General features: G+C 38.9%; 1 protein-coding gene across 3 annotated transcripts in view; it reads left to right on the top strand.

The window, feature by feature from the left end:
* Positions 1-26,587, top strand: part of PIK3R1 (phosphoinositide-3-kinase regulatory subunit 1) — a 175,742-nt gene that overhangs the window by 125,718 nt on the left and 23,437 nt on the right. For all 3 annotated transcript variants that reach the window (XM_037802024.1, XM_037802023.1, XM_037802025.1), the window contains 2 exons: positions 23,165-23,257; positions 23,711-23,785. In XM_037802024.1, coding sequence (XP_037657952.1) covers positions 23,165-23,257; positions 23,711-23,785 — 168 coding nt within the window. The remainder of the gene's footprint in view (positions 1-23,164; positions 23,258-23,710; positions 23,786-26,587) is intronic.

The raw sequence follows: 26,587 nt of genomic DNA on the forward strand, positions 1-26,587 counted from the left end.
ACACATGTTGATGAATTTAAATGAGTACAGCACAGTAAAAGCAGAAACCAAACAGAAGATTGATTGGAGTGAAACCTTAATTAATCAAGGAATGCTTTCTGAAAGAAGTGAAACATGTTTATATTTTCCAGCAGATTCCTATGGATGTTGACATTAGAGTTATACTTGGTGTTTCCATATAGTTTGAAAAGATGAGATAGAGGGGCAAAGGTAGTATGTGAACATTGTCAAGGAATTTAAGACAGGAGCATTTTATATAGGAAAGTTGAAATGCATTGTTATAATGAAGCTGTGTAATTTCCTCCTGTAAAGACCTGCCCATTTACCAGTAATGATACCTTCTTTCTCATCTATTTTTGTCCCTTCCTTTAGGAAAAGGAATATATGCTTACTCATTATTTAAAATTCAAAGTCATTTTCCTGTTTCAGTTGGGTTTTGTTCCTCATGTTAAAGAAGAGTAGAATTGGGTACACGTGAGATGTTTATCCCTCTTTCATTTTTACTTTTTCAACCATCCAATCTGTATAGTGGTATTTCTTCCTGGTCCTTTTGTATTGTATTTCCATAGAAACAGATGTTTTAAAAAGCCACCCCAACAACTTATCTACCCTAGCACTAAGTGATCCTGTCACAAAATCCAGTATTTAAACACACATTATCCTAGTATTTTAATTCCAATTCATTTTTAAAGTGTTTCCATTCTTTTGTACTTCATTTAAGTATTGGTTGGGCAGTTGGACTTCATAACTAAACAATTTCCTTCTCCTAATGACTTAGTCAAACAGGCCATTTGAGGAATTCTGCTACCCCGATTACTCCAGCTACTGTGCTACTACGATAATGATTTACCCTTCTATAAAGCTGGGTTTTAATAGGTGTTTATAGGTGTCACCAAGTATTTCAAGTTCTCTTTGGATGGAAACTGTTTTTTAAGTAGTTTACACAGATCAGGCAACCATTTGTGAACATGCCACATAAAAGGCAGTTGATAGGCTATTTGGTGAGTTTATGAATAAGTGGAAGCATGCTGAATGCCCGTCTCATTCCAGTAACCTTCAATTGTTCCCTGAAAGAAGTGGAGATGATTCCCTGGGCACCCATGTTCCAGTCATTTATTATGTGCCTTTTCTGAGCCAGGCACTGGGTTTGTTGCTGAGGTCACCAGAATGAATAGGGCATCTTCACTGCCTTCAGCAAAACTCAGAACCTAGTGGAAGGAAGCAAAGATAATGAGCTTCTGATGCTGTAACTGATTCCAAGGGATGTGTGTCTTCCTTTGCCCTTATCAGCCACTCTTCTGCATCACTGCAGTTTCTTCTTGGTGGGGTCTATGGAGCTGGGGCTTAAGTGCCCCCTCCTTAGACAGGCAGGAGGAGGGAGGGCTTGCTGCAGGTTGCAGGCTGTGGCAGCAGGGCTGAGATTTCAGTGGCAAGCCCCAGCATGGGAAGTCAGTGGGAGCCCACGTCTTGCTCACTGTCATTGCCAGGTTCTTCCTCCACCCCCCTGCCCCCCATTCCTTTGTAATTCCCCAGCTCCCTCAGCACCCTCGCCTTGACATCATTTGTGAAGGTGAATACTGGATTATTCCCATTGGCCTTGGCATATTTAGATATAGATGCTATTAAACAATTAGTTCAGTTTCCATACTTATTTACTAAAATTTATATTACCCATAATGCCACTGACATTTGCAGTTATTACCAAGCTAGTTGTTTAAACTAACTTGAGTGAAATAGCCTTTGTGTTCTAATCTGGAGATCTAACCACCATTTATAATATTTCTGGGGGAAAATGTGTTCTGAGTTTTGCACAACCAACTTACAAATGAGCTTTGGAAACAGAGTCCATGTGTAAGTTGAAGACTTCTTGTATTAACATTCAGTCATGCTAGGTGAGCCCTAGATGTATTAGCTTGCATGTATGTCCCCAGCCTTTTGTTCCTAAAAGCAATCCTGCTCAGAGATTTTGAATTTGACTCTCTCAGAGTTCTTGAGGTCAATTATGAGATTTCAAAACTGGTTTATGTAATCAGTACACACTGAGTTAAAAAAAACCAAATTCGTATCCTAAAAGCTTGTATTAAATCAAGAGTTTGGGTCTTTACCCCTGTTCTTTTATACATATACTAAAATTAATTCAGTGCTCCAATTCCTATTGCTTTGTGACTTCCCAAGGGAGAAGGAAAGTGAGGAAAAGGATTAATTTCCTGATAAAATAATTAGCTCTCAGGCATTAAAGATTTATCTTCAAAACCTATCAGTATACAGTGGGTTACTGCTCTCTCTTTTTTATAAGAATCCCACCATTTAAATTATTCTAGAATTTTTTTTTTTAACCAGGGAGAGTCTTTGACGTAGGTGATTAAATGATTATGTTGACCAACATTGCCTTTGTTATAGCAATTTAATAGTGTGTGGTGGAAATGTACTTTTAATAAAACCTTTGCAACACCTCTGGGGTGGCCTTGGGGTGCATGAGATGACTCTTGCGTTCTCAGTTCAGAAGATGGAGAGTGTAAACAGTATTTTGAGTCATTTTTTCAATGGACCCTATTTTGTTAAAAAAAAAAAAAGAATAAATTTTATAATGAATATGTCTTTATGATCCCTTATGTTCCTCGAAGATCTGTCTGGCAGGACTAAGAGTGCTGGACATTTGTGAGCCCTTTACTACACTTACAGGAAGTGCTTACGTCAGTCTCCAGGGGGTGGGGGGAAGGGGCAGAAAGGGGGAATTCCTGCAGCCCTGGGTTAATACCAACCAGTGTTGTCTGATTGTAGACCCAGCTGCAAAAAGTAGGAATTTCTTTTCTGGACTAGGAATCCAACTCCTGTTCATTCTTTCATGTTTTCCAGGCTTTTCATTAGTCCCTTCTTCAGACTTTGCAAGTTTTATAATAGAGTATTTTTGTATTCACAGAGGCAAGCACATAGCTGACAGCATGATGTGAAAGACAGAAAGAAAGAGAGACCGGAACAAACTGTGTATCATGCAAGGAGGGCTCTGATCAAGAGTTCTGGGGAATCTCACCCCGATTGGGGGTTGTTGGAACCTTGCCCATGGGCAGGAGGACTAATGACTGACCTTGGAGAGGTTCTGGTTGGATCAGGAGTATGGGCTTGGAAAACACTGCCTCAAGTTCACCAGCAGGGATAAGGCGGAATTCACTATTTAGTGTCTGAAGACATTAAAATCTGCCAAGTGTTTGAGCAGTCCCTTACATCTCCCCCTTGAACTGAGCAGTGAGTGACTTGTTGAAAGTTCCTTGGGTAAGCACAGTGGGGATTGGATTAGAAAAGTTGGCCCTTCATCCCTCATCTGCTGTTTAGACTAAAGGCCACCTTGTAGACCACTCTCAGTCATGCTGTCCTGAACCCAAGGATCAGCAGAATTACAATTTCAGGCAGACCTGAGGAGCTTGCATCTGATGATCTGCAAGTACCTACATGTGTCTTTTATTATTCCATTGCCTTAGGAGATGCTTTTTAACTTGGCAAATACACTTACTGAAAGCAAAGCTGTCACTAGTGAGATTGCAGATTTCACCAAAAAGGAAGGAAGGAAGGAAGGAAGGAAGGAAGGAAGGAAGGAAGGAAGGAAGGAAGAAAGGAAGGGAGGCAGGGAGGAAGAGAGGAGGGAAGGAGGGTCATATGCCAAGGGAGAAGGCGGGGAATGTGTAACATTTAGAAGCGTGGTGAAGCTATCAAGTTAACAAGAAAAAGTAGAATAAAATGTGGTTTCAATCTGTTGCACTGGGCTCAAGATAATGTTTCAGTAGTGAACTGTAGGGATTGTGTGCACATGTTTGTACTTGTGTGTGTGCACTCTCTGAATTTCAGAATTCAGTTATTTAGAAGCTCTAATTTCTGTTGGTCCCCAGATACATACTCTGATAGTAAATTAGACATTTTCAAAGATATAATAATGATTTTCAAGGGGCTTGCTAGCAGATAATTAAAATGAAAGCTTTGTAATTCCTGGGCAAGAGGTCTCCAACCTGTTTGTGGAGAGGAGCAGCTTTTTATTTCCCTGAAGTCTTTGGGGCAGGGCGGCAGGGCATGTGGGGAGCAGGTTGAAAGACGCTCCCCAGTTCCCTTAGCAGGCTACGTATGCAGCACTGCGCTGCCACCCAGTGGTAACTGGCTGGAACAGCATGGTTTTACCGTGCCTCCCTCTTTCTGTCCCTTTTTGCTGTATCACCAGTTTTGTTTTTTTCCAGATAGTACCTTACACAGTATTTGACACGAAAAATCAATTATATTTCTGGCTTAAGTAAATCGAGGTGAATGTGAATTTATGTATCATGTCCCTTGTTCCTAGCAGTATGAATTAATGCCCGCAATTGCTGGGTTTTCTCCCCCAAGTCATCATGGTATACATACTTTCTTTGCATGTTTTTGTTGCCTGGACTAACAAGTTAATGCTTTGTGGTATTTCTGCCTGGTATGGTTTTAATTTGAAATATGCCCTCATTTATATCTTTGTGATTGTGCTTTGAACTGTTGTTTACCAATTTCCTGGTATGTTCCATGACACTTATCCTACATTTCAGGCAAGGATTTATATGTCCCATAGGATTTGAGCTGGACATGGAGATAGAGCCAGCCAGCAAATGGAATTATTCTGTCTTGTGAAAGGTTCCAGCCTTTTAAAGCTAGACTTTGAGAAACAGAAAACAAATATTCTTGGGAAGAAACTGGGTTTGTTAGTGCTTGGCTAGAAATTTTAGGAAAGGAAGGAACATTTCCTCTGGCTTCAGGAGCACATTCAATTTGAAGTATTACTGTTTTTAAAAGAGCCAAACTTAGATTTATCTTTGGGTCATTTATTTCACTTGAAAATAAATGAATCTAGTCCTTATAAATTAAAAAAAAAGTTCAGTATGCTTTTTTAAAAAAAAATGATAGTTTAGTAAGTTATGCAAGATTCTCCCATCAGCTATTAAATAAAAACAGCTGGGATTTATAGAGGTGTTTGCATATTCCATGTAGAAATATAGTACAAGTTAGTTCCAGCTGCACACATTTGCCTTGTTAGAGTTCTTTATGGTAAATTAAATGCATGTTTCATACATACTTCGGTGTAGTCATATTCTCTCAGCACTTGACTAAGCAGGTGGAAAGCTTATTTAGTCACAGGAATGACTGAAAACAATGAGCCATAAACCTGTCTATATCCATTCCAAGAAAGAGCTATTAAATGTCTCTTTTTATTTTCCCATGGATCCCATTTTTTGTTTTGTTTTGCTTTGTTTTATTTTTATAACCTTACCAGAACCCTGAGTGATTTTTAAATGTTTGCCATTTGGTTATAAAAATGGCAAGTAAATGTGAACATTATAAATCAGCTGACCAATTAAGTTTTAACAAACTTTTGATGATTGCTCTATGAACTCTGGCACTGTCAGCAAATATAAAGCTAGACTAGGAGAGATTTGTTCCTAGCAAAAAAATGATTCTGTATCCTAAATCTAAATGGAAATCATTTTGACATTTCATTGTTTTGTGCAGTTGCTTCCCTTCTCTTGTCTTCGCTCTGCAAGTAGAATGCAAATTGAAAATTTACTGAAAAGAATTTTAAGTCATAGGATTTTAGATTTGAAAAGAACCGTAGGGATTATCCAGTCCAACTTGCCAAAAAAATATGAAAACCCACAAAAAGCAAACCAAAACAAAGCACTCTAAAGAGAATGAATGATGATAGTGCTAGATATTGGAATTTCTTTGCAAAGCAAAAATTGTCATAAGGCATTTTATCTTAGACTGCCATTCAAAAGGGTTATCTTTGCAAAGACTTTGTTTAGTGAAGCGTCCAATTAAAAAGAAATGGTGCTGTGTCAGGAATTCTAAGGACAGAGTATAATGGTATGTTTCTGGAATACTGGTTTTAATATTTAAGTCACACTAATCTTGGAACTGGCCCAAAGAGACTGATAAATGTTTGAGTTATTAACCATTTGTAAATTAACTTTTAAAATTTTAATGTGATCTAAAGGAATATAGCCTTCGAAGTACAAAGTAGCTTAGCTATGGTTCATACCCATAATCATGTTTCATTTAGGTTCTAAAATTTTAATATAGGGAAATAGAACTGCCTAAGGATAGTCTTTTTTTCTTTCTTTCTTTCAATGAGGTAAACAGAAGTGTTTCTTAAATTAAATCAGGGTTTCCTGAGGTTCTGAAATCTTATTCCTAAGTTTTCCACTGAGTAACCTCCAGATCTTTCGCTTGCCTTTGTCCTTAATTGACATGAATCGGACCACGATTTGTACTGTCAATACTAGATGCTGCTCTGAGGCTGCACTTACTGGGGAGAGAAATCCTTAAAGGGAAATAAATCTGGAATTGCCTGGAGTGCAGTAGCTAAGATACTCCAAAAGCCTTTTAGAGCTTAACTTCTGAGATTTCTAAATGGGTGATGAAATTTAACAGCATCCAATTTTCTGAAATTACCAAAGGAAATTTGTTTCAGTCCCTGATTTGCAAAGTATTCACTCATTAGTTTCCTTGAGGTTTTCATCAGACAGTTTTCCCATACCGCAGATGTGGAAGGAATAACACACTCATACTGATAAAGGGAAGTTAGTATTGTGCAGGAACAAATGGAGAATTCAGAGTTTTTCCAGAGTCTTTGGAGGTATTCATTCTTGACCAAGCTAAATCCAAATAGCATCATTATCTAGGTCAGCCTCCAATTCAGCCTAATCGTCTATTTCAGCAATTAGGTAAACAAATGCCACTTGTTAGCTGCTGCTTCATCACCCTTGTGGACCAAGCATTAATTTGAAGCCATGCCCTGTGAAATAGTCCTTGGGGGAAATGGGTTAGTGATTTTATAGCGATAATGAAAATTGAGGAAAACGCTTATGCTTGCTTATAATGAACTGTATCTTCATTTGATTCTCAGCCTCACTAAATTAATAGTAGTCTTTTAGTGTCCTCTCCTGAATATTCATAAATGTTATTTCATATAATTTGGAATATTATTTATACTTTGTTCAGTTCCCCAGATGTTGGTGCTTTGGTCTACAAGACATCTCACACCAGAAATGCTGATAACATCTTCAAAAACCACAAAGCTAGATTTTGCAGGCTTGGTAACTGAGTGCCTTTGTGGTGTGGTTTTATTCTTTTTTTTTTTAAGCACCTGGTTGCAAGCAGTGGGACACTGAATTCATAGGAGCATAGTCACAAAAATCTTTAAAACCAAATATCTGTTTATTCAAAATAGCACATAGTTCAAAACAACTTTGATTCCCCCAACTAGATGTTTTTCTGTTCTTTAATGAAAACAGCCTGAACTAGTTACTAACCCAGGTCTTTCTCCACAGTCATCAACTGTCTTTTCTATTTATTTAACTAGATTGTTTTGTTTTGTTCCTGAGGATCAAAAATTTAAAAGTGTAAAAACATTTTGTAATTTAGTAAGTGCTACGGAAATTCAAGGTATTATTGTTATACTTCCTTATTTTACTGTTGTGTTATGAGGTTGATCATTGTTTAAGCACCAACAATGAGCATGGCTTAGTAACCTAAGGATCATTTGGTCTCAGCTTTGCAAAATCCACTATGACCAGAGCATTTTAATGATCTTAATTAGACCGACTGGAACAATGCATTTGTAACCAAATGCACAAGAGCCATATACGTGGATGTATGCTTCTAGGGAAGATGGTGCAAAAGACTACAATTAGAGGAATTCGCCTTGAGGCCTGTAAAGTCATATCATAAAGCTCTGTGATTTGCTAATACAAAAAACTTCGTTGGTCCTTTCCCTTTCTGTGTGATTGAGTTTATCAGATCTCTTCCAAGAGGCTGGCTTTTTGGAGGAGGAGGATTGACAATAGAGAGGGGTGATGGAGGAAGGAAAATACTGCTGCATTTGGAAAACAGGGTTGGGAAGGGCAGACGGAGATGCTCAAGACACACCTCATATTCTTCAATTTTGTCTAAGCCCAGCATTATGGAAGGTTAATGCTTCATCTGGCCACCTGTGGCTTGGTGGCTCAGCAAGTGAGGGAAGATGGCATTGGGGTGGAGAGCATCCTCCTCAGGGTGTGGCCACACCATATACAGGGCAGACTTCTCTTAGAAGCCTCAGTTAGGAGCTAGGCTTCCAAGCACATTCTGTGTGCTTAGAAGAATCAGGTTTGGGGACAGAGCACCCAGAATAGGGCAACTGCAAGAGAGAGAAAGCATTTGACCACACAAGGTGTTACTTAAATTCCTTCACCCTCTTCCACAATCCTATGTGGTTGCTGCCTTTTTAGCAGGAGTTTGAAGCCCAGGAAGCTCCTAATATTGTCACCAACCAAGTGAAAACTAGTTTGCAAGTTTCTATAAGAATGGATTCATTAAACTGCATGTTGTGGGAAGAGAGATGCATTAGAGACTTGGAATGAGAAGATGCCGTGCTGTAAAATATACGCCATTGGATTATTTTAGAAAAAAACACAGCTCCTAAGGCCTACATCTGATACCAGGGAGACATTTCTGCTGCCTCCCCTTTTATTGTAACTTCTGTTCATCTGTCTTGCAGCCAATATCGGACATGTTAATGATCACTCATTTTATAAATGAAATCATTGCAGCTCATACTGTCAAGATGTGAACCTAAGCAGATGTTGGTTTTTCTAACTTAATAGCTGCACTATGCCAGCCTTTCTCTGATAATTGAACCTTCTGTCATTTGCAGTCAGCATTCGATCTTAACAGGAGGTACACAGACACATTTAATGCTCATTTTAAGGGGAGCCAGTAGCAGATGGAGAGCCTTCAGATGAAACAGTTTTATTGATTGGGGCATTTGTGAAGAACCAATGTAGAGGTCTGTCTAATGTGTTGACCCCCATACCAGGCCCTGGGATGGACAGGACACCGTTCCTGGTATTCAGACAGGGTCTTAGTATCTAACGAAGGCTGTGGTGCCCCCCTCTCCTGACCAACTGATTAAATGCCTTCACAGTAGGTTATGCTGTTTTCACTTATGACATGCAAAGGGTAAAAGAGCACAGAACTCTTATTGGACCCTCTTGGGACGTAAGGAATATAGTTCCCTTTTGTTTATCTTTTTAATTTTGATTTCAAAGCCAACCCAGTCTCCAGATAACCACATTCACTCTGAGATAAACTGAAGGCTGCAAATTCTAGAGCTGTGCTGCCCAATATGGAAGCCACGAGCCACCTGTGGTTGCTGAGCCACTGAACTCCAGGTAGTGCTACTTGAGGTATGCTTAAAGTGTAAAATGCAAACCAAAAACAGGGTAAACCGTTCCAATAATTGGTATATAGATTATGTCAAAATGATCATATTTTGGCTATACTGAGTTAAATATTGAAATTTTACCAGTTTCTTTTTACTTTTAATGTGGTTAACTAAAACATTTGAAATTACACATGTGGATCCCACTGTTAAAGAGCACAAAATGTCATTTTTCCTCTAAACTCTACTCTGTTACTGTTTTGTATATTCTCTTTGATTTTTTTTTTTTCATGTATATCTGTCTGTTATTACAAAATAAATGGTCAGTTTGTAGAAGACAGGAACATGGAAATGGTTGGCCTCATACTGTGATTTTTCAAGGCAGTAGGGATTGGTTCTCACCATAACTGGGGTACTTTTCTCATTTAATGGGCATAGATCAGGTCTGCTGTACACTGTCTCAAAATCAGGAAAATTCAGTAAATAAGGGAAATGGGTCAATCGAAGAGTGGCTGTTCTTGAGCTTTCCAGTTCTGTTGTTTGGCTAGAAAACTCTCTTCTTTTTCTAACTTCACTGTCTGGCTCTTGGTAGTCCCAGTTTCCAGAGCAGCGCCCTGGGCTACACCGGAAGAAGGTACAGTCTTTAAGGAAACCCCATGTGCCTTGAAGAGAGCCCATGTGATGACAGCAAGTACATAAGGATCCCTTGGAAGGGCACTGCCTTTGTGTCTGCTAAACCGGATAATCCTGGTCAGCTAAACCCTGGCTCTAACTAGTACCATTGTGTGAGCCTGAATAAATCATTTAACCTCCTTGAGCCTCAGTTTTACCCTCTGTAAAGTGGGGGTAATGGAAGAGACTGCCTAGTTATTTTCAAAGTAATTCATAGAAATGTAATTTAGTAATTTTTATTGGCTATGCAGTCTCCTTGACTTTCTCTTCAAATTGTGGAATTTAAGAATTGGAAATTGTTTTAGAACTTCCAGCTACACCTTTACAGCTTCTCTTTACCCAACTGAGGTCCAGAGATACTAAGTGTCTTGCCCAAAGTTGTCCAGCCTGTTAACGGCAGAGTCACACCTAGAGCTCATATCCTCACTCATTTCTAGTTTTTTTCTTCCACTGCATAGATGGTTTTTCATATGATATAACAATAATCGTGCACAGGAAAGGAATTAAATAAGTACTTGATTTTTGAAACAAGTCACAGAAAGGATGTAATCATGTGATAACCCTCTTTCTAGTTTTTCCAATAGATTACATTCATTGGCCCCAGAAGGTAACGAATGTATGCACTAAAATGCAGCTGTCTTCAAAAGACCAATGTGAAAACTGACCAACAGGGGGAAGCCTAATACAGCCTTTTGGATTAATTCACATTACTTCTAGACCCCTCGTAAAAGTTTACCCTAGCCCTTGTTGGAACCAACAAAAAACATCTGTTGTTTTATTTATAGCCACAATTTCTAAGAAGCATATTCTATAGCGGATGAAAAAGTAGTTGACAGCTCATAATTCATAAAGTTACTGGGGCCTAATCTGATAGAACAAAATGTACAAAACCCCCTCCTGTGGTTCAGGCCCTATCATTTCCCTTTTAACTGAAGACACAAGTGGTGCAACAGAGAAGTGGAGTGTAGATTGTTATGGTTGTCAAGAAAGGGCCGACTATGGATGATAAAGCAGAAAGGAATACCCTGCAGTGATAAATGATTGCTTTCTCCCCTGGGCTGTCCACCAGCCTGGGTCAGTAGGCGCCATTTCATTAACAACATCACAGGTATTTCCATTATGGGAAACCAATGTTTTCCTTACCATTCCTACATTTAGCCGGGAAGTTTCAACTGTGCTCTGCCTACAGATTTTTACCAGCCTATTTTCTATCAAGAATTGAAAGTGTTGATTAAAATTACTGATGGGATAGTTCTGTATCTGGATCAAGCTTAATTTTTGACTTCACTCCTTTTTTTTTTCTCACCAATTAGCTCTAGTTGATATCTACACAACTGCTTTTTTCCCCTGTTGACTTTAAGCCATTATATACCCATACCTCAAATACCGGCTGTCTATATTTTTTAGCTTGTTTCTGAGAATCTTTTTTTGGAACATGGTCAGACTTCTTTCTATAATCAATATATATTTTACATTTTGCTTTTGTGCTATCTGTAGGGCCTCCTGTGTGTCACAGTTAAAAAACAAAAAGTAGGTTCGTCTGACACAAATTATTCTTTTTGACAAAGTACTATTACCCTGGGCTTTTTTGAGAATTTAATGATGTGGTCCAACTTCTGCCCATATTGACCCATCAAAAATTGCTATCCTTAAAAAGAAAATCATAATCAGAACAAGTTCATGAGATTTTTTTTTTTTAGCTGAGAGGTAATAACCTCTTGTTCATTTCACTAATGACCATAAGTATATTGTGAGAGGTGAGAATTTATTAGCCCACCAGAACTGATCACAAGTGTTAGAGGTCGTGAAATTATATTACTTCATTTTTTAAACTCCTCGCACAGCTAAGGGATGCAGTTGTGTGATAAACACAATTCTGTTTACTTTTATCTCAAAATTGTTACCTTTTATTGTATATAGATAGCATAGTAATATATCAGTGATTTTTTTGGAAACTTTTTTATTGGAAAAAATCTGACTAAATACCATCTTATTCTCTTACGTATAATTCTTCTGCATTAGCTGATAGGAGGTTTTCTGTTCAATATTTTCAGGTCCCTTGTCTTTTTTGCCTGCCTTTTCTTTTTCTTTCCAATTCCACAGATATTTCATCTTTTTCTTTTTCTCCTGTCAGAGCACTTGAATGCCCATCATATGCTTATTGAGGGTATTGGGCTAGATTTCATTTGGGGATACTTTGAAATGTAAATTAGAAAAATATATTTGTGTGTGTGTGTGTGTGTGTGTGTGTGTGTGTGTGTGTGTATATTTTTTTAATTATTTTCCCGGCCCACTCCCCACCTGATGATTAACTAGAATGATCTGTTTGTACCTTGCTGAAAGTGATAAGTTAGCCCGCTATATTTAGCTGACTAATACCCATTACATCCTTGGGGAAGAATGTGCTTAGTTTAGCCTTATGAGAAAATATTTAATAAATGCTGTCCTGAAAATATTTAGCCTGGCTGAGTGGGCTGGCAAAGCTTCCATCTTGATAAAGCAGAGGTGATGGCGCGAAGCTGGCCAGCCCGGCCGAGCTCAGGCTCCCACGTTGAACAAATCCACCTCTTGTCACTAAGGGTGTCGCCTGATGTCAAGTGCTTTTTCCATCCATGTCCTGCAAAGATGTTTCACTGCTTCTCATGGCTTTGTATCCCCCCAGAATAGCATCGGGCAGTGCGTCTGCCTGAGGAAGCAACCTAGCTCTGTGCAGTGGTGACAACTGGCTTTGAAGTCAAGCTGCTTTTTAAAATCCTAGCTTCACCACAGACTGTTGGCATGACCTTGGACAAATTGCTTAACTTTTTTAAGCCTCAGTGTCCTCATTTGTAAAATGGGGGCAAGGCTAATGCTTCACAAGGTAGTTGTACAGGTTAAATGAGATAAAGCACATAAAGCATTGAGCAGTTTCTAAGTGATGGGAACCCTTGTTACTATTGGTAGCAGTAATATTAATTGGTCAGATCAGCCTCTCTGATAATTCCTATTCCTTTCCACCTCCTTCTACCACCCTACTCCACCCCCCCACCCCCACACCAAGTTTTTAAGCAGAGCCTTCCTGAATGTGATGGGGTAGGAAAAGCGCTGGTGGGGGTGTCAGGAGACCTGGTTTCTAGTCCTTGGCTGAACCTACTTTGGAACCGTGGGCAAGTTGTGACTCCATGATCCTTCCCCACACAACGGCACATTAGGTGCACAGAGCAGCAGAGCTCTCTACTGCTAATCCTTCTCTTTTGATATTTAATTAAGTGTGATATCAGACCTCATTAGGGTTGATAGCTAGACTCCTCTCCCAGTTCATTGGTGGCCTCTGCCCAACTCATGCTGAGATGTTTGGGTGGCAGTGAGTGCCCCTGGGGTCTGCTGAAGACCAGCCCATGAAGTCCAGGGCAATGAGCCATCAGGTTATTATGAATGCTAATTGCTGGAATTCTGTCTCCCACAGTGATCTGGATTTTCTGTCTGTGACTGGTGGGCCCATCCTAAGTCCTTGCTGCTTACTCAGAGTGTGGTCGGAGAATCAGCAGATGGGTATCAGCGGAGCGCTTGTTGGAAATGCAGAATCCAGGCCCCACCCCTGACTCCAGTTATTAATATACACATTAAAGTTCAGGAAATATTCCCTTAAAACCACGGCCCTTAAGAATATTCTGACACGTAGAGGGTGATTACTAAATACTGTAGAATTGATAGGTGAACGGCTACATGATAAAGCAAACATAGTAAAATGTTAATTGTAGAATCTAGGTGGATGGTTTATGGGCGTTTAAGTTTTCTGTGTGTTTAAAATGTCAGAGGGAAAAAAAAAAAAAACTGCTTTCTGTAGTTATTAGAATGGAATCTGGTGGTTCTTTCCACCTCTGATTTCCATCCAGACTTGCTTAAAACTGCCTGTCCAGCCTAGCTGGACAAACTCGCCTCTTTGGCAGTTCTTCTTTCTCTCTGCACTGACTCCCTCCTTGGTCAACCCGCATCCTGCTTCCGCCCCATTAGTGAAGTTCCAGCCTAGATCAAACGCTTCTCTCTGGTCTCTAGTTTTGCCAGTAGTTTCCTTCTGTCCAGTTCCTCTCCTTACTTCTGCCCTCTCCTGATCAGAGACTCAGTCAATTGCTTATGACATTGGGGCTTCTCAAGTTACATTTTAAGATCCTGCTTTATTATTTTTAAGCATTTCTAACATCATATTTTATAAGTTTGACTTTTAGAAAATCTTAAGTAGGAGATGAGCGAGTGTTTCCACAAGTTTGCCTTCAGTTACGAGGCAGAGATAACTTGGTTCGGCTGAAGTGCACCTGCCTCCCTCTTATTATTTGCATTTCAAAGTATTTTATAGTGAGGGTGAACATATTGACTTGCTAATTTGGGAACAGTATAAAAACTAGTACTATCAGAATAGCTTTACTTGAACACATCAGAAAATATTATGGCTTCTCATTTATGGGTTAAAGCATCAGATAATCTATGTCACTTAACACTCTAAGTGCAATTACCCTTTAAATTAGGGAGTCTTGGAAAGCAATTTTGGGAAACTAATCATAGGTTTCTTTCCTGACTGGGACTTGTGTACTCTGGTGGAGGAAAGACAGGCCCAAGCTGAACTCATGGGTACTACTTATGAACTGTGTCACCTTGTTCAAATTACTTAATTTCTTTGGGTCTCACATTCCTCACCTTTAAATTGAGGACAATAAAGACTGTATGTCTTTGAACTGCTATGAAAAACAATAAAAGCATTCCACAAAATACTTGGTATGGGGTGTGTTGGTTTGTATATATTATGTCCCCCAGAAAAAGCCATGTTCTTTGATGCAGTCTTGTGGAAGCAGACATATTAGTGGGGATTAAGTTGGAACATTTGGATTAGGTTGTTTCCATGGAAATGTGCCCACCCAACTGTGGGTGATAACTCTGATTGGATAATTTCCATGGAGGTGTGGCCCCACCCATTCAGCATGGGTCTTGATTAGTTTACTGGAGCACTGTATAAGCTCAGACAGAAGGAGCAGACTTGCTACAGCCAAGAGGGACACTTTGAAGAAAGCACAGAAGCTGAGAGAGTAGCTGCAGATGAGAGACAGTTTGAAGATGGTCGTTGAAAGCAGACTCTTGCTCTGGAGAAGCTAAGAGAGGATAAATACCCCAAGAGCAACTAAGAGTGACATTTTTGAGGAACTGCAGCCTAGAGAGGAACGTCCTGGGAGAAAGCCATTTTGAAACCAGAACTTTGGAGCAGATGCCAGCCACATGCCTTCCCAGCTAACAGAAGTTTTTGGACACCATTGGCCATCCTCCAGTGAAGGTACCTGATTGTTGATGTGTTACCTTGGACACTTTATGGCCTTAAGACTGTAATTTTGTAACCAAATAAACCCCCTTTATAAAAGCTGGTCCATTTCTGGTGTTTGACATTCTGGCAGCGTTAGCAAACTAGAACAGATTTTGGTACCGGAAGTGGGGTGCTGCTGAGTTTGCAAATACCAAACATGTTGGAATGGCTTTTTAAATGGATAAGGGGAAGATTCTGGAAGAATTGTGAGGAGCTTTGCTACTGCAAAGGTCCTTAGGAAGGGTTAGACTCCCGCTTTCTCAAGCCCCAGGAATAAATGACTCTCAGACTCCGAAATCTGAAGGAATTTGCCCTGCAGGTTTTAGGAATTGTTTTGGTCCCTTAACCCCTGTTTTCCTTTCAGTTTCTCCTATGACTGTCCCTCCTTTGTATATTGGCAGTACATAACTTGTTCTAAGTTTTCCAGGTCCACAGCTAGAGGGGAATTATGCCTTAGGACATATGACACCTGTAACTGATTTTGATAGGATCTTGTACTTAACTGTTGTTACTGAAGTGATTTAAGTTTCTGGGATATTGTGATGGGATGAATGTATTTTGTATATGGAAAGATCATGTTTTTCTGGGGTGCAGGGGGTGGAATGTACCAGGTTGTATATATCATGTCCCCAAAAAAGCCATGTTCTTTGATGCAATCTTGTGGGGGCAGACATATCAGTGGGGGTTAGTTGGAATGTTTGGATTAGGTTGTTTCCATGGAAATGTGCCCCACCCAACTGTGGATGATAACTCTGATTGGATAATTTCCATGGAGGTGTGGCCCCACCCATTCAGCATGGGTCTTGATTGGTTTATTGGAGCACTCAGACAGAAGGAGCGGACTTGCTGCAGAAGACTATACGTCTTTGAACTGCTATGAAAAACAAAAGCATTCCACAAAATACTTAATATGGTGTGTGCCTTCTAATCATTCAACAAAGAATGAAGTGCCCACTGTGTGTACATCAGATGGTTTGCTCCCTTCTTTCCTTCCCTCTTGGGACCTCTGGGTCACACTTCATAAGAAATCTTTCTAAGCCAACTTCCCTTATAAATCAGCCTCTGAAATCCTCTGGACTCAACTATAAATTATGTCTCTGGTGGGAGAAGGGGAAGTTTCTCTCTTCCCCATTTACCTCCTGCCCAGCATTTTAATTTGCTTTACACTGTACATTGTAATCTTTAAATCAGCCTCCAGTTTAGGTGATAAGAATCACACTTAATTAGGCTGAGCCTGTCAAAGATTAAATGAAATCTTGCATTTCAGTTATCTGTTAACTCTGAGTCTTCAGCTAAGGTCATTGGAAGCAAAGCTGTAATGTCTGCTAACATTTAATAAGGAGATCTTCACCTGATGTTCATTTCCTAGACCAGTCTGTTGTCTAGAAATAAAACTAAATGGGCAGAAGATCTTGGATCCCTTTCTTTTGTTTTTAAGCTCTGGAGCAAAAGAGATAAGTGGGGGAAGATAAACCTGAAGATATTAAAGACTAATTAGAGTATCTGAAAAAAATTTTGCAAACTTTTAGTTTAAATCTGTTGGGGACTCTTTTAATTCTCTCCCACTATTTATCCCTGAAAATAATGTAGTTATGGGTGAAGATTTATTTCCATGTCTACTCTTTCTACTCCCATTGTCAGTTGCCCATACTTTTTTTCTCCCTCCTTCAAAAAAAAAAAACCTCTTCCAAGCTCAATATAATTTATTATGCAATCATTCCAACTTCACTTTTCCTTCACATTCGGAAAACTCAGGTGTAATAACTCAAATAGATTGGTATTACAGCACTTAATGGGGAAAATGTTCAGTAAATTGAAAATAGTGCAATAGTTGTGACTTCTGAAAACAATATTCTATGTGAAACAAAGGGCAAAATGCAGATGTCTATCAAACAAGTGTCTATGCCACCTTAAAAAAATACTGAGATGATTCTTTCTGTCCTAATTATGATAGGTTCTGGTCTTAAAATATATCATTTCAATTGGGGATTTCAAGAATCTATTAGTGTTCCAGTTTGCTAATGCTGCCATTATGCAAAAGACCAGAAATGGATTGGCTTCTATAAAGGACATTTATTTGTTACAAAGTTACAGTCTGAAGGCTACGAAAATGTCCAAATTAAGGCACCAACACAAGTATACCTTTACCAAAGGAAAGCCAATGGTGTCCAGAAAACCTCGGTTAGCTGCGAAGGCACGTGGCTGGCGTCTGCTTGCTCCTAGGTTGCGTTTCAAAATGGCATTCTCCTAGGACATTTCTCTCTAGGTGACGGGGTGTTCTCTTCGTTTCTCCCAGGCAGACTCTGGACTAGCAAAAGTCTGCTTTCAATGGCCATCTCCAAAATGTCTTACCTCGGCTGCAGCTCTTGGAGCTCCTTCTGTCTGAGCTCTTATAGTACTCAGGTAAACTAATCAAGACCCAGGCTAAGTGGGTGGGCCACACTTCCATGGAAACATTCAATCAAGAGGTCACACCCTAATCAAAGTTGTTAATCACGGTTGGGTGGGTCATATCTCCATGGAAACAACCTAATCCCAGTATCCTCTGAGATTGGATTAAAAGATCATGGCTTTTTCTTGGGGGGCATAACATCCAAACTGGCAAATTAATAATAATTAATGATATGTGACTAATTTTAACACCAATAATAGCTATCCATTTGTTTGTGCTTTCTACATACTAGGAACTATGCCTGCCATGTTTATTTACACTTAATAGGATTTATGTGATCTTCACTATACTCACTTTATAAATTCCCATTCTACAGATGTAGAAACTGAGGTTCAAGTTAATTAATAAGCCCAAGATTTCAATCAGTAAGTGTCAAAACAAGGATTTAAACCCATGCCTTTTTGACTTTAAATCTGTGCTTTAAATCACTTCTATACTTTGATTAAATAGATGTGTTCCAAAGTTTGGGAACCCTTAATATGTTTTTTGTTTTCTGTTTTTTAACAGCATTATCTTAGCCAAAGAGCATAGGCTAGCGTTTGCTGTGGCTTTGCCTGTAGACCTTAAGAAGTATAGAAATTCAGGTGTTTGACTTACAGGCATAAAATATGAATGTGCTTATGAGGTTTATTTAAGAAAGGAATTGGGATTTCTTAGATTTTTGCCCACTAGAATGTACATTTTTCATTTGAAGTAATGAGAGAAATGGTTTCAGACAAATCAAGTTTTGATTCAGCAACAGTTAATAGACAGATTAACATCTCAAATTAACATTGATCCATACTTCGCATATGCGCTTTCTTTTCTGTGTATTTTTGTTACATTTTAAAAGGTAAGTGGCAGTTTTTCACCCACTTCCAAGCTGCTTCCATTAGTAATGAAATATTTGGCTTGAGCAGTCTCTGGAGTCCCAGTATTTCAGCTTAAACTTTCCACTCAGAGCTGCCAGGCACTAACTCTAAAATATCTCCTTTTTTAAAAATGAAGAATGCCTCCAAAAGGTGCAGCTGTGTACTGGTTTCATGTTGCACTTTGTAGCTGTGTTTGGCACCACTTGAGGCAAAGAATGCCACTGTCTCCCACACACCACTGGTGCCCAAGGACTGTTCAGGCCTGTCCAGGTTGGTGATTTGGGAGGCGCCTAAGATTGGAGAGAAGGCTCTCTTATGTTTCATGTGATTGGTTGTCACCGGGGCAAAGGGGGAAAAAGAGAACCAGTGGAAAATGCAACAGTGGTCGTGTCTTAAACATTCTTTCTACAACCTGGGACACTTCACTAAGTTCATTGGTGTTCTTGTCAATGTTGAAGACAGAGCCCTCCCTTCTTCTGATATGATGCGTTGCTTGGCATTACCACTTTTATACCCTCTGCTGTTCTTCCTTCTCTTAAGCAACATTGATTTCTTTTGATGAAAAATGATTCAGCTAAATGAAAAACTGGTGTTGGATTATAGGAGAGGAATCTACAAATTCACCCAGATTTCTTGGTTCTCCAGATTTATATGCTGTGCTACAGCAGGCTTCAAAACCAAAAAGCATTCCTCAAACAGGTATAAAAATCTTTCTGAAAGATGAACCCTAATGAGAATTTATATGGAAACTTTAGGAGGATCATGCTGAATTAATTTGTGTTTTGTTTGGTAGCCACCATATTTTCTATATGATCTTTATTTTTGTACCTTTTTTTTTTTTTTTTGTACTTGTGTGTTTATAAAACCATATGATGTGGTGTTTTTATCATGGACTTTTCAAAGAACACCTTGCCAAATTTGGTAATATTCCTTGCAAGCATCACTTCCTATTGTAATTTCTTAAAATAGAGTCTAACAAAAAAAGTAAACTTCACCCTTTTGTTTTTAATGGAATTAAAGGAATAGTTGGTTTTAGGATTGTGTAAAAAATTAATACTTTGCTGTAGACTACTTCTTAGACTTTAAACAGTAGTCGATCCTGTTGTCCAAAGTAGATGTGAACTTCAGAGGCTTCATGGCTAGGGTTTCTACCTTCCCTTTGTCTAAATATTTCATGGGGGAAATAGATTGAATCACAGACATTGTATTAGAGAATAGGAAATCTTTGAATTGTTATTTTATTAAAAAATCATCACTTATTAAATTTACCTTTTAAAATTCCCATTGCAAAGTCTTGGTGAACTGGGATGATTCATGCATTTGAGTAATAAAGCTTTTTTCAATATTAAAAATTCCATGGAAATTGCACTCACTACATTACAAAAGGAGTACTTATACTTCTGAATATATATTTTGTAACGTATGTTAAGTAATCTGATGTTCACTTTGTGAAAGTTCCAGTGTTCTTGCAGATACCACATAGCTATCACAGTACTTTTCAGAAACTTCATGTAACGCTTATGTGACTGAAACAAATGACATATGAAAGCTCAGTGTAATATAGACAGAATACCTTTAAAAAAAAAAAAAAAAAGAAACATTAAAAGACCTGAGGAAACTAAGAAGGTTTTGCTTTTTTTTAATTTTTTTTTCAAACCAAAATGAAGAAATAGATGAAATCCCTCTTATATGTAGTGTTTGCCAACCTACTGTTGTAATGTTGGGTACATGTTTCAGTCGCAATTAGATGAAATCTTTAATTATCATTTAATTTAACTTTCATATTTGCCTGCAGAAATGATCATGTTGATAAGATTCTGGAGATAAACCTTTTCTTAATTAAGTAATTACATTTCAGTTGTCAGTGCTAAAGAGATTTTTTATTTAAAAAAAAATCCTGTGTGCTTTACAAGGGAAGGGAAAGAGGACTTGGTGGTCTTAGCTGGTTGAAGATTGTGTGGATATATGTACTCGTATATCTGCTTTTTAATTTTTAGCTTTTTGTGTTTTGTCATGTGCTAAGAACTGTAAGTTTGAGAGGGCTTAAGAAGAGATACCATAGTGAATCCTAATTAATAATATTTGTCTACACTATTTCATAACCTTTATATTTCCCTTGTCTTACATACACTGATAGGATGATATTTCATTTTGTGAAAAGTTCCAGTGTTCTTGCAGATACCTGATAACTATCACAATACTTTTCAGAAACTTCATGTAACACTTGTGTAGAAGGCATTTGTGGGAGAGGATACTTTCATGAGCTGATAATCCGGTAAAGCAAAGGGAAGTGGTCTATAGTTTATCTGAGAAAACGGTGTGCTCTTTCATTTTGTCATATATATGTATTTTTTAAGATGCTTTCAATTTAAAAGACCACATGAAACTTTCAAGATGTTTGTGTTTTCATCCTTTCCAATACATTCACATTTTAACATTTGGGGGATGTCATTGCTAGATTTTTTTGGACAGTTACCCACATGCATTTGCTCATCTAAATGTATATCCTAAAACACACGACTAGCCCAAAACAGATTATTAGCCACCTCTTCTGGGTACTCGGATTACGTGGATTTGGGGTGGTACCTGGGAATTTGTATTTCTAACGAGTTCTGCAGGTGACCCTTGGGCTTGGGCGAGTGTGGGAAACACTTAAGATCCCCCTCAGCTGTATGCACTGTGACTGTAAAGTTAAGACCATGTCTGTTCTGCTGTATGAATTACAAAATGTGTTAGTGATGTTGCAGTAGGGCAGAGTCACCCAGGAAACTGTATGGTAGACTTTACAAGCCTGAGTTAAGCTGTTGATTAGCCCTGTGTGCTTTACAAGGGAAGGGAAAGAGGACTGGTGGTCTTAGCTGACTTAAGAATCTTTCATCTTCCATTGACAAATTTGCCCTCATTCAGGCTATAGGGCTCTGCGTTCTCCAATACTGTGGTCATTAGACACATATAGCTATTTCAATTTAAATCAATTAAAATTAAAATTAAAATTTCAGCTCCTCCGTCACAATAGTTACATTTCAAGTGCTCCCCAGCCCCATGTGGCTAATAGCAGCACAACTATTGAATATTTCCATCACTGCAGAAAGTTCTATGGGACAGCACCACTGTAGGGTTCTCTTCCATAATTTAGCTCTTCTCCTTTTATCCTGGGTCATCGCAGTGGCTAATAATAGAGATAGGTGGCAGGATCATGTGTCCATCTGTAGCAGAGCCTATTACAATCTGAAAGGGACTTAGGCCAGAGGGTTTAGGTTTTGTAACATAATGTAAATCTTACTTTATCAGTTCTCTGAGATCAAATTTAATACTGTGATTTTACTTTACTTTTACACTGTAGATCTGGTTACTTTAGTTTTACATTGTGACTCTTAGTATTTGAAACACAGGCTTAATTGGAAACTTGCTTAACGTAATATATGGCTTATAATAAAGAATTATACCACTAAAATCTCAGTGAAACAAAATTGCAATTATTTAATTTTTCTTAGATTATATAAACTATTCTTCAATACGAGTGCATAGTGATGAAATGTAACTGTAAAACAGTCATTGATGGCTAATAAATGGGTTGCCTGCAGATATTTTCATAATGACTGTCATTTACTTATATTTGCAATTTGAGAAGTTTGTGGTGAGGATATTTAGCTCCCTCTTCTGGTTTATCATGAGAAAAATATTTTTACTTAAAAATGGTTTTATATTTTTTGGCATAACAATACAGTTATCAGTGCAATGCTGAAGGAAGTCATTTGTGAATGTCTTCAAATTATACACTTTTTCTTGTGTAGCATTAGAATTGGTAAGACATGCAAATAAAGCATGGAAAAATAGTTTATGAACACATGACATTCCTTAGACTACTAACTTATGTATACAAATAAAGGATCCGACGGCAGTTGCACAGGGACTTAATTTGAGTGTCAAGTAGTAGTGATCATTTATAGTAGCCTCCCTATCTGTTACTAGACCCATACCTGACATTTGCAAGGCCTGGAGGAAGAGTACAGAAGAAGACCGCATACCCCGTGTCTAAATATTTTCGAGTTATAAGTCATGTTAAACCGTTCAATAAAATCTGTCTGTCCTTCTGCCTTGACAGTTATTCCTTCATAATGACCAGGAGACTGGATTTGAATTTAGAGTTCTTGGGCTCCTTGGGGTTCTGCGCCAGACCATGGCAGTGTGGAGAGAGCTGGGCCCAGATGCATCCTGGGCTTCAACCTACGCTGTGAGGGGCCTGGCACATCCAAGATCCATTCTACCCGCAGCCCACTCCCACCAAGCCCCAGTCCACTGGGGTTAGGGAGGTCCCCCATTAGGAGGATGAGCGTGAGGAAGAGGCCGTTAGAGCTATTTGGGCAGGGAATTCCAGGATCCTGGGTAAGTACTCTTAGTGTGTCCCAGGAGAGAAGAAGCAGGCATGTCCCCTTGGTCCTGGAAAGTCGTCACACTGTGGGAAGAGGCCCAGCTGGAGGAGGACCTGAGAGGAGACTTCTAGAGTGCAGGGCACAGAATAGAAGTCCCTCTTGCTGAGGTCTGAGTGTGCTGCTATCAAATATAATTAAATTATCTTGTATTTAAATTTTCTTCATTATCATCTAATGCATTTGTTTTCCCCAGAATAAACATAACCATGGAATTTTGTCTGCTTGCAGCTTCAACTCTTCCGGACCTTGCAGAACAGTTTGCCCCTCCTGATGTTGCCCCACCTCTTCTTATCAAGCTAGTGGAAGCCATTGAAAAGAGAGGTAATCAGGCTGGTGGAGGGAATCAGTTAACTTGCTATACCTTGACTTCTTGGGTGTTATCATTTATATTTGTCTCCTTGACATTCATTAAATACATTTTACACCTGCTAAGTGTAGATATTGGGCTAGATGCACAAGTGATTTGGGGCTGTATACTGGGAAAATAATCTTGGTCTGTGATTTCCAACTCAATTAACATGTAGTTACTGTATGGAAACTATATTAAATAGTCCACAATTTGATAAATATAATTATCTTGCTTCCTAGTGCCAGACGATTTAGCCAAAATCATTGACATGCCAGATAAGATTAATAGTAGGAGTTAACTTCCAAAAATATTTGGTATACATCTAGAATAGATACTGGATAGAAGCTAGAATGTCCTTCTGGCAGCAGGCTCAGAGGGTCTCCAGAGAGCTGCATTTTGCATCCACAATCTGTTTTGTGTCCTAGGTCTGGAATGTTCAACTCTATACAGAATACAGAGCTCCAGCAGCCCAGCAGAGTTACGACAGCTTCTTGATTGTGGTAAGTGTCACAGAGCTAGAAATAAAAATGGGAATGACAGTTCTTACCTTTCTGTTTCAGGTAATGTGCACACACACACACACACACACACACACACACACACACACACACACACACACACACACACACACACACCAGTGAACCTAATCCCTGCAGGGTTCTAAGTTGGAAGGGACCTCAGAAGTCATCCACACGAGTTCCCTCAGGTAACAATGCAGACTAGGGCAAGGAAACCTTTGATGTGTGTCTCCTGAGTTGGCATGTTAAGTGTATGCACGACTGCCTGCAGGCATGTTGGCTGTCATCACAGCCCTGAGCCCCTGCATCCCGCATGGATTGCAGAGGAGAGAAATAACCTCTTGAGATTTCTCTGGCTCTGCATATCTACTCTCTTTCTCCTTCTCCACAGTTGGCTACATCAAATTCATCTGAATCGGTTAAAAAAATAGTTATAAGCTATGTCATTTGACAGATGTTTCTTCTAAACTATTTTCCCTTTCCCTTTCTCTTTCCCTTTCACCTTTTCTCTTCCTCTATCCTTTTCCTTTTCCCTTCCCTTTCCCCTTTCCTTTCTTTCTTTCTTTTTCATGCCATGCTTACATTAAGTAACATGATGAGTCAACGGTGTGCTGGTAAACCATCTCTTTGAAAAGAAAAAGCCCTGGATTGTAGCCCTTGCCCCTTTTCCATGGTGCAAAGATTCCCACCATGTTTGATTTCAGGCTACCGCCATGATATCACTGAATGCGCTTGGGAGCTGGTACAAAGCCATCTCACCTCTGGTTATATAGCACTAATTAAATCAGCCAAGTCCTGGCTTTGTCTCCTTTGCCATTCAGGAAAACAAAAACAAAGACAAACAAACAAACAAACAAACAAACAAACTATACAAGTGTGAGTCAGTTTACTTGCCATCATTCCAGCAAGTCATTTTCTCATATCAACTTCTAGAATCTCCTGGGTCCTCATTCTCTCCCAATGGTCTTCTTTTCTTCTTCTCTTTTTTTAAAAGTAATTTTGTCTTACATTTTTTAAACTGAATTTGGGTGTTTGAACCAAAAAGAGGGAAGCCCAGTTTTGGAAGAAGCCACTTGGGAAGTATAATTGTGCTAAGAATGCACATTTAGTAAATGAGAATTTGAAGCATGTATATAAATCTTGGAGAGAGTTATGAAAATTTCAATTTCTAGAAAAATGTTTCTGGGTAAACAAAAGGATTCTAGATCTTTATCGTAAATAGTTTCACTTAAAATGCACCGACCAAATATTTGAAACTTTAAACTTTTTATAGAAACCTTCCTTTTCCCTTTGCATGTGGAAATCAGCCTTACACATATACAGGTTCTATGCCCTTTGCTTCTGTATCTCCTGTTTTGCCCACAGTTGGTAGAAGTTTGGCTGCAGAAAGTTCAAAGTGAAAAGACTGTTGTTTTTCTGTGTTTCTGAACAGCTTTAAAAACATGTTAAGGAAACACTGAAATTTATTCTTAGCCAATTGAAGTAGAGATACATGTTTTGGTCAGAAAATTCGTCAAATTTTGAAGATGTTAAAAGTCACAGGAAATGTTTAGACATCAGAGACCTATGAATTGGGAGTTACTTGAGAAATAGTGGTTAGGTTTTTAATGTGACCAAATACAAAGTGATGTAGTTTAGCTAAAAAAAAAAAAAAAAAAAACTCACACCACCCATGAAGTGAGGTAAAGAACTAAAATTCACGTCAACAATTTATTTTGAGAGTCAGCTTTCCTTCTCCATTGAGATCAAAACACACACGTAGAAAACTGGTTTCCTTTGGCCAGAACAGATGCAGTAGTACTGCACTGTAAAATATAAAAGTAAGTTTATTGGCCCCAGTAGACACAGGAGTACTACATCATCAAGTCTGCTGGAATTTGGCATAAGATGGGCTTACCTTAAGTCCTGCAAAAGGATTTTTCACTCAAACCCTAAAAGCCTGCTTTAGAATACACCTCAAGTGCTAGAGAAGGGCTTCAGTGAATTAACATGGCTCTCAGGGCTTTCAGGTTCATCCCACAACCATTTAACAACACATGCAATGTGCTGGACACACAGGGATTCAAGAAGTGCAGGTGGAAGCCACAGGCCCTGCCTTTGACGTGCTCTCAGTCTAGTAGTGAAGACACGTAATCACGACGTGTCCTGGTAGAGAGATGTCTCAGCATTCCCAAGAGGAATATGTAGGGCATATGTGAATACTCCAGGGGAGGAACGTGTGAATGTTTCGTGTCTTTACCTTTCTACCATATCACCAAATGGTTTATCACATTTTTTCAGGAAAAGCAAATTATGTAATATTAATTTGCTAGGCAAACAGATGTATTAAATGAGGAATACAGGAGGTGAAGTATACAGGGAACCAGCAGCTTGCCAAGCAGTTGGTGGCTGTGAGGTGGTCCTATAATTGTGCACACACAATTGTATTTGACAGTCACACTGGTGCTTTCAGGGTGGATCCTTTATGTCAGATCTAGTATTTCCCTTCCCACACTTGTTACAAATGTAATGTGTCAGTTCTCTGTAAGACATTAAAGGGATTTATTTGCCTCTTTCCATGTAACTCTTTTCTTCAAGATGACCCTACCCATATTTCATACCAGACTGATTTTTCCCAGAGCTTTCTGGCATCATGTAAGAGATTATCTTTCATAAGATCTGCCTAGGTAGTGAGGCAAGTTTGGTTGAGGATGATGTGCCCAGGGAACTTTTTGTAGCTTTAGTCTCAACCTGGAGTGATTTATGGTTCATGGATATCCAGGATACCACATTCTCCTACTTCCT

This window comes from Choloepus didactylus, chromosome 13 (genome assembly GCF_015220235.1).
Source record: "Choloepus didactylus isolate mChoDid1 chromosome 13, mChoDid1.pri, whole genome shotgun sequence".
Classification (NCBI taxonomy): Eukaryota; Metazoa; Chordata; class Mammalia; order Pilosa; family Megalonychidae; genus Choloepus; species Choloepus didactylus.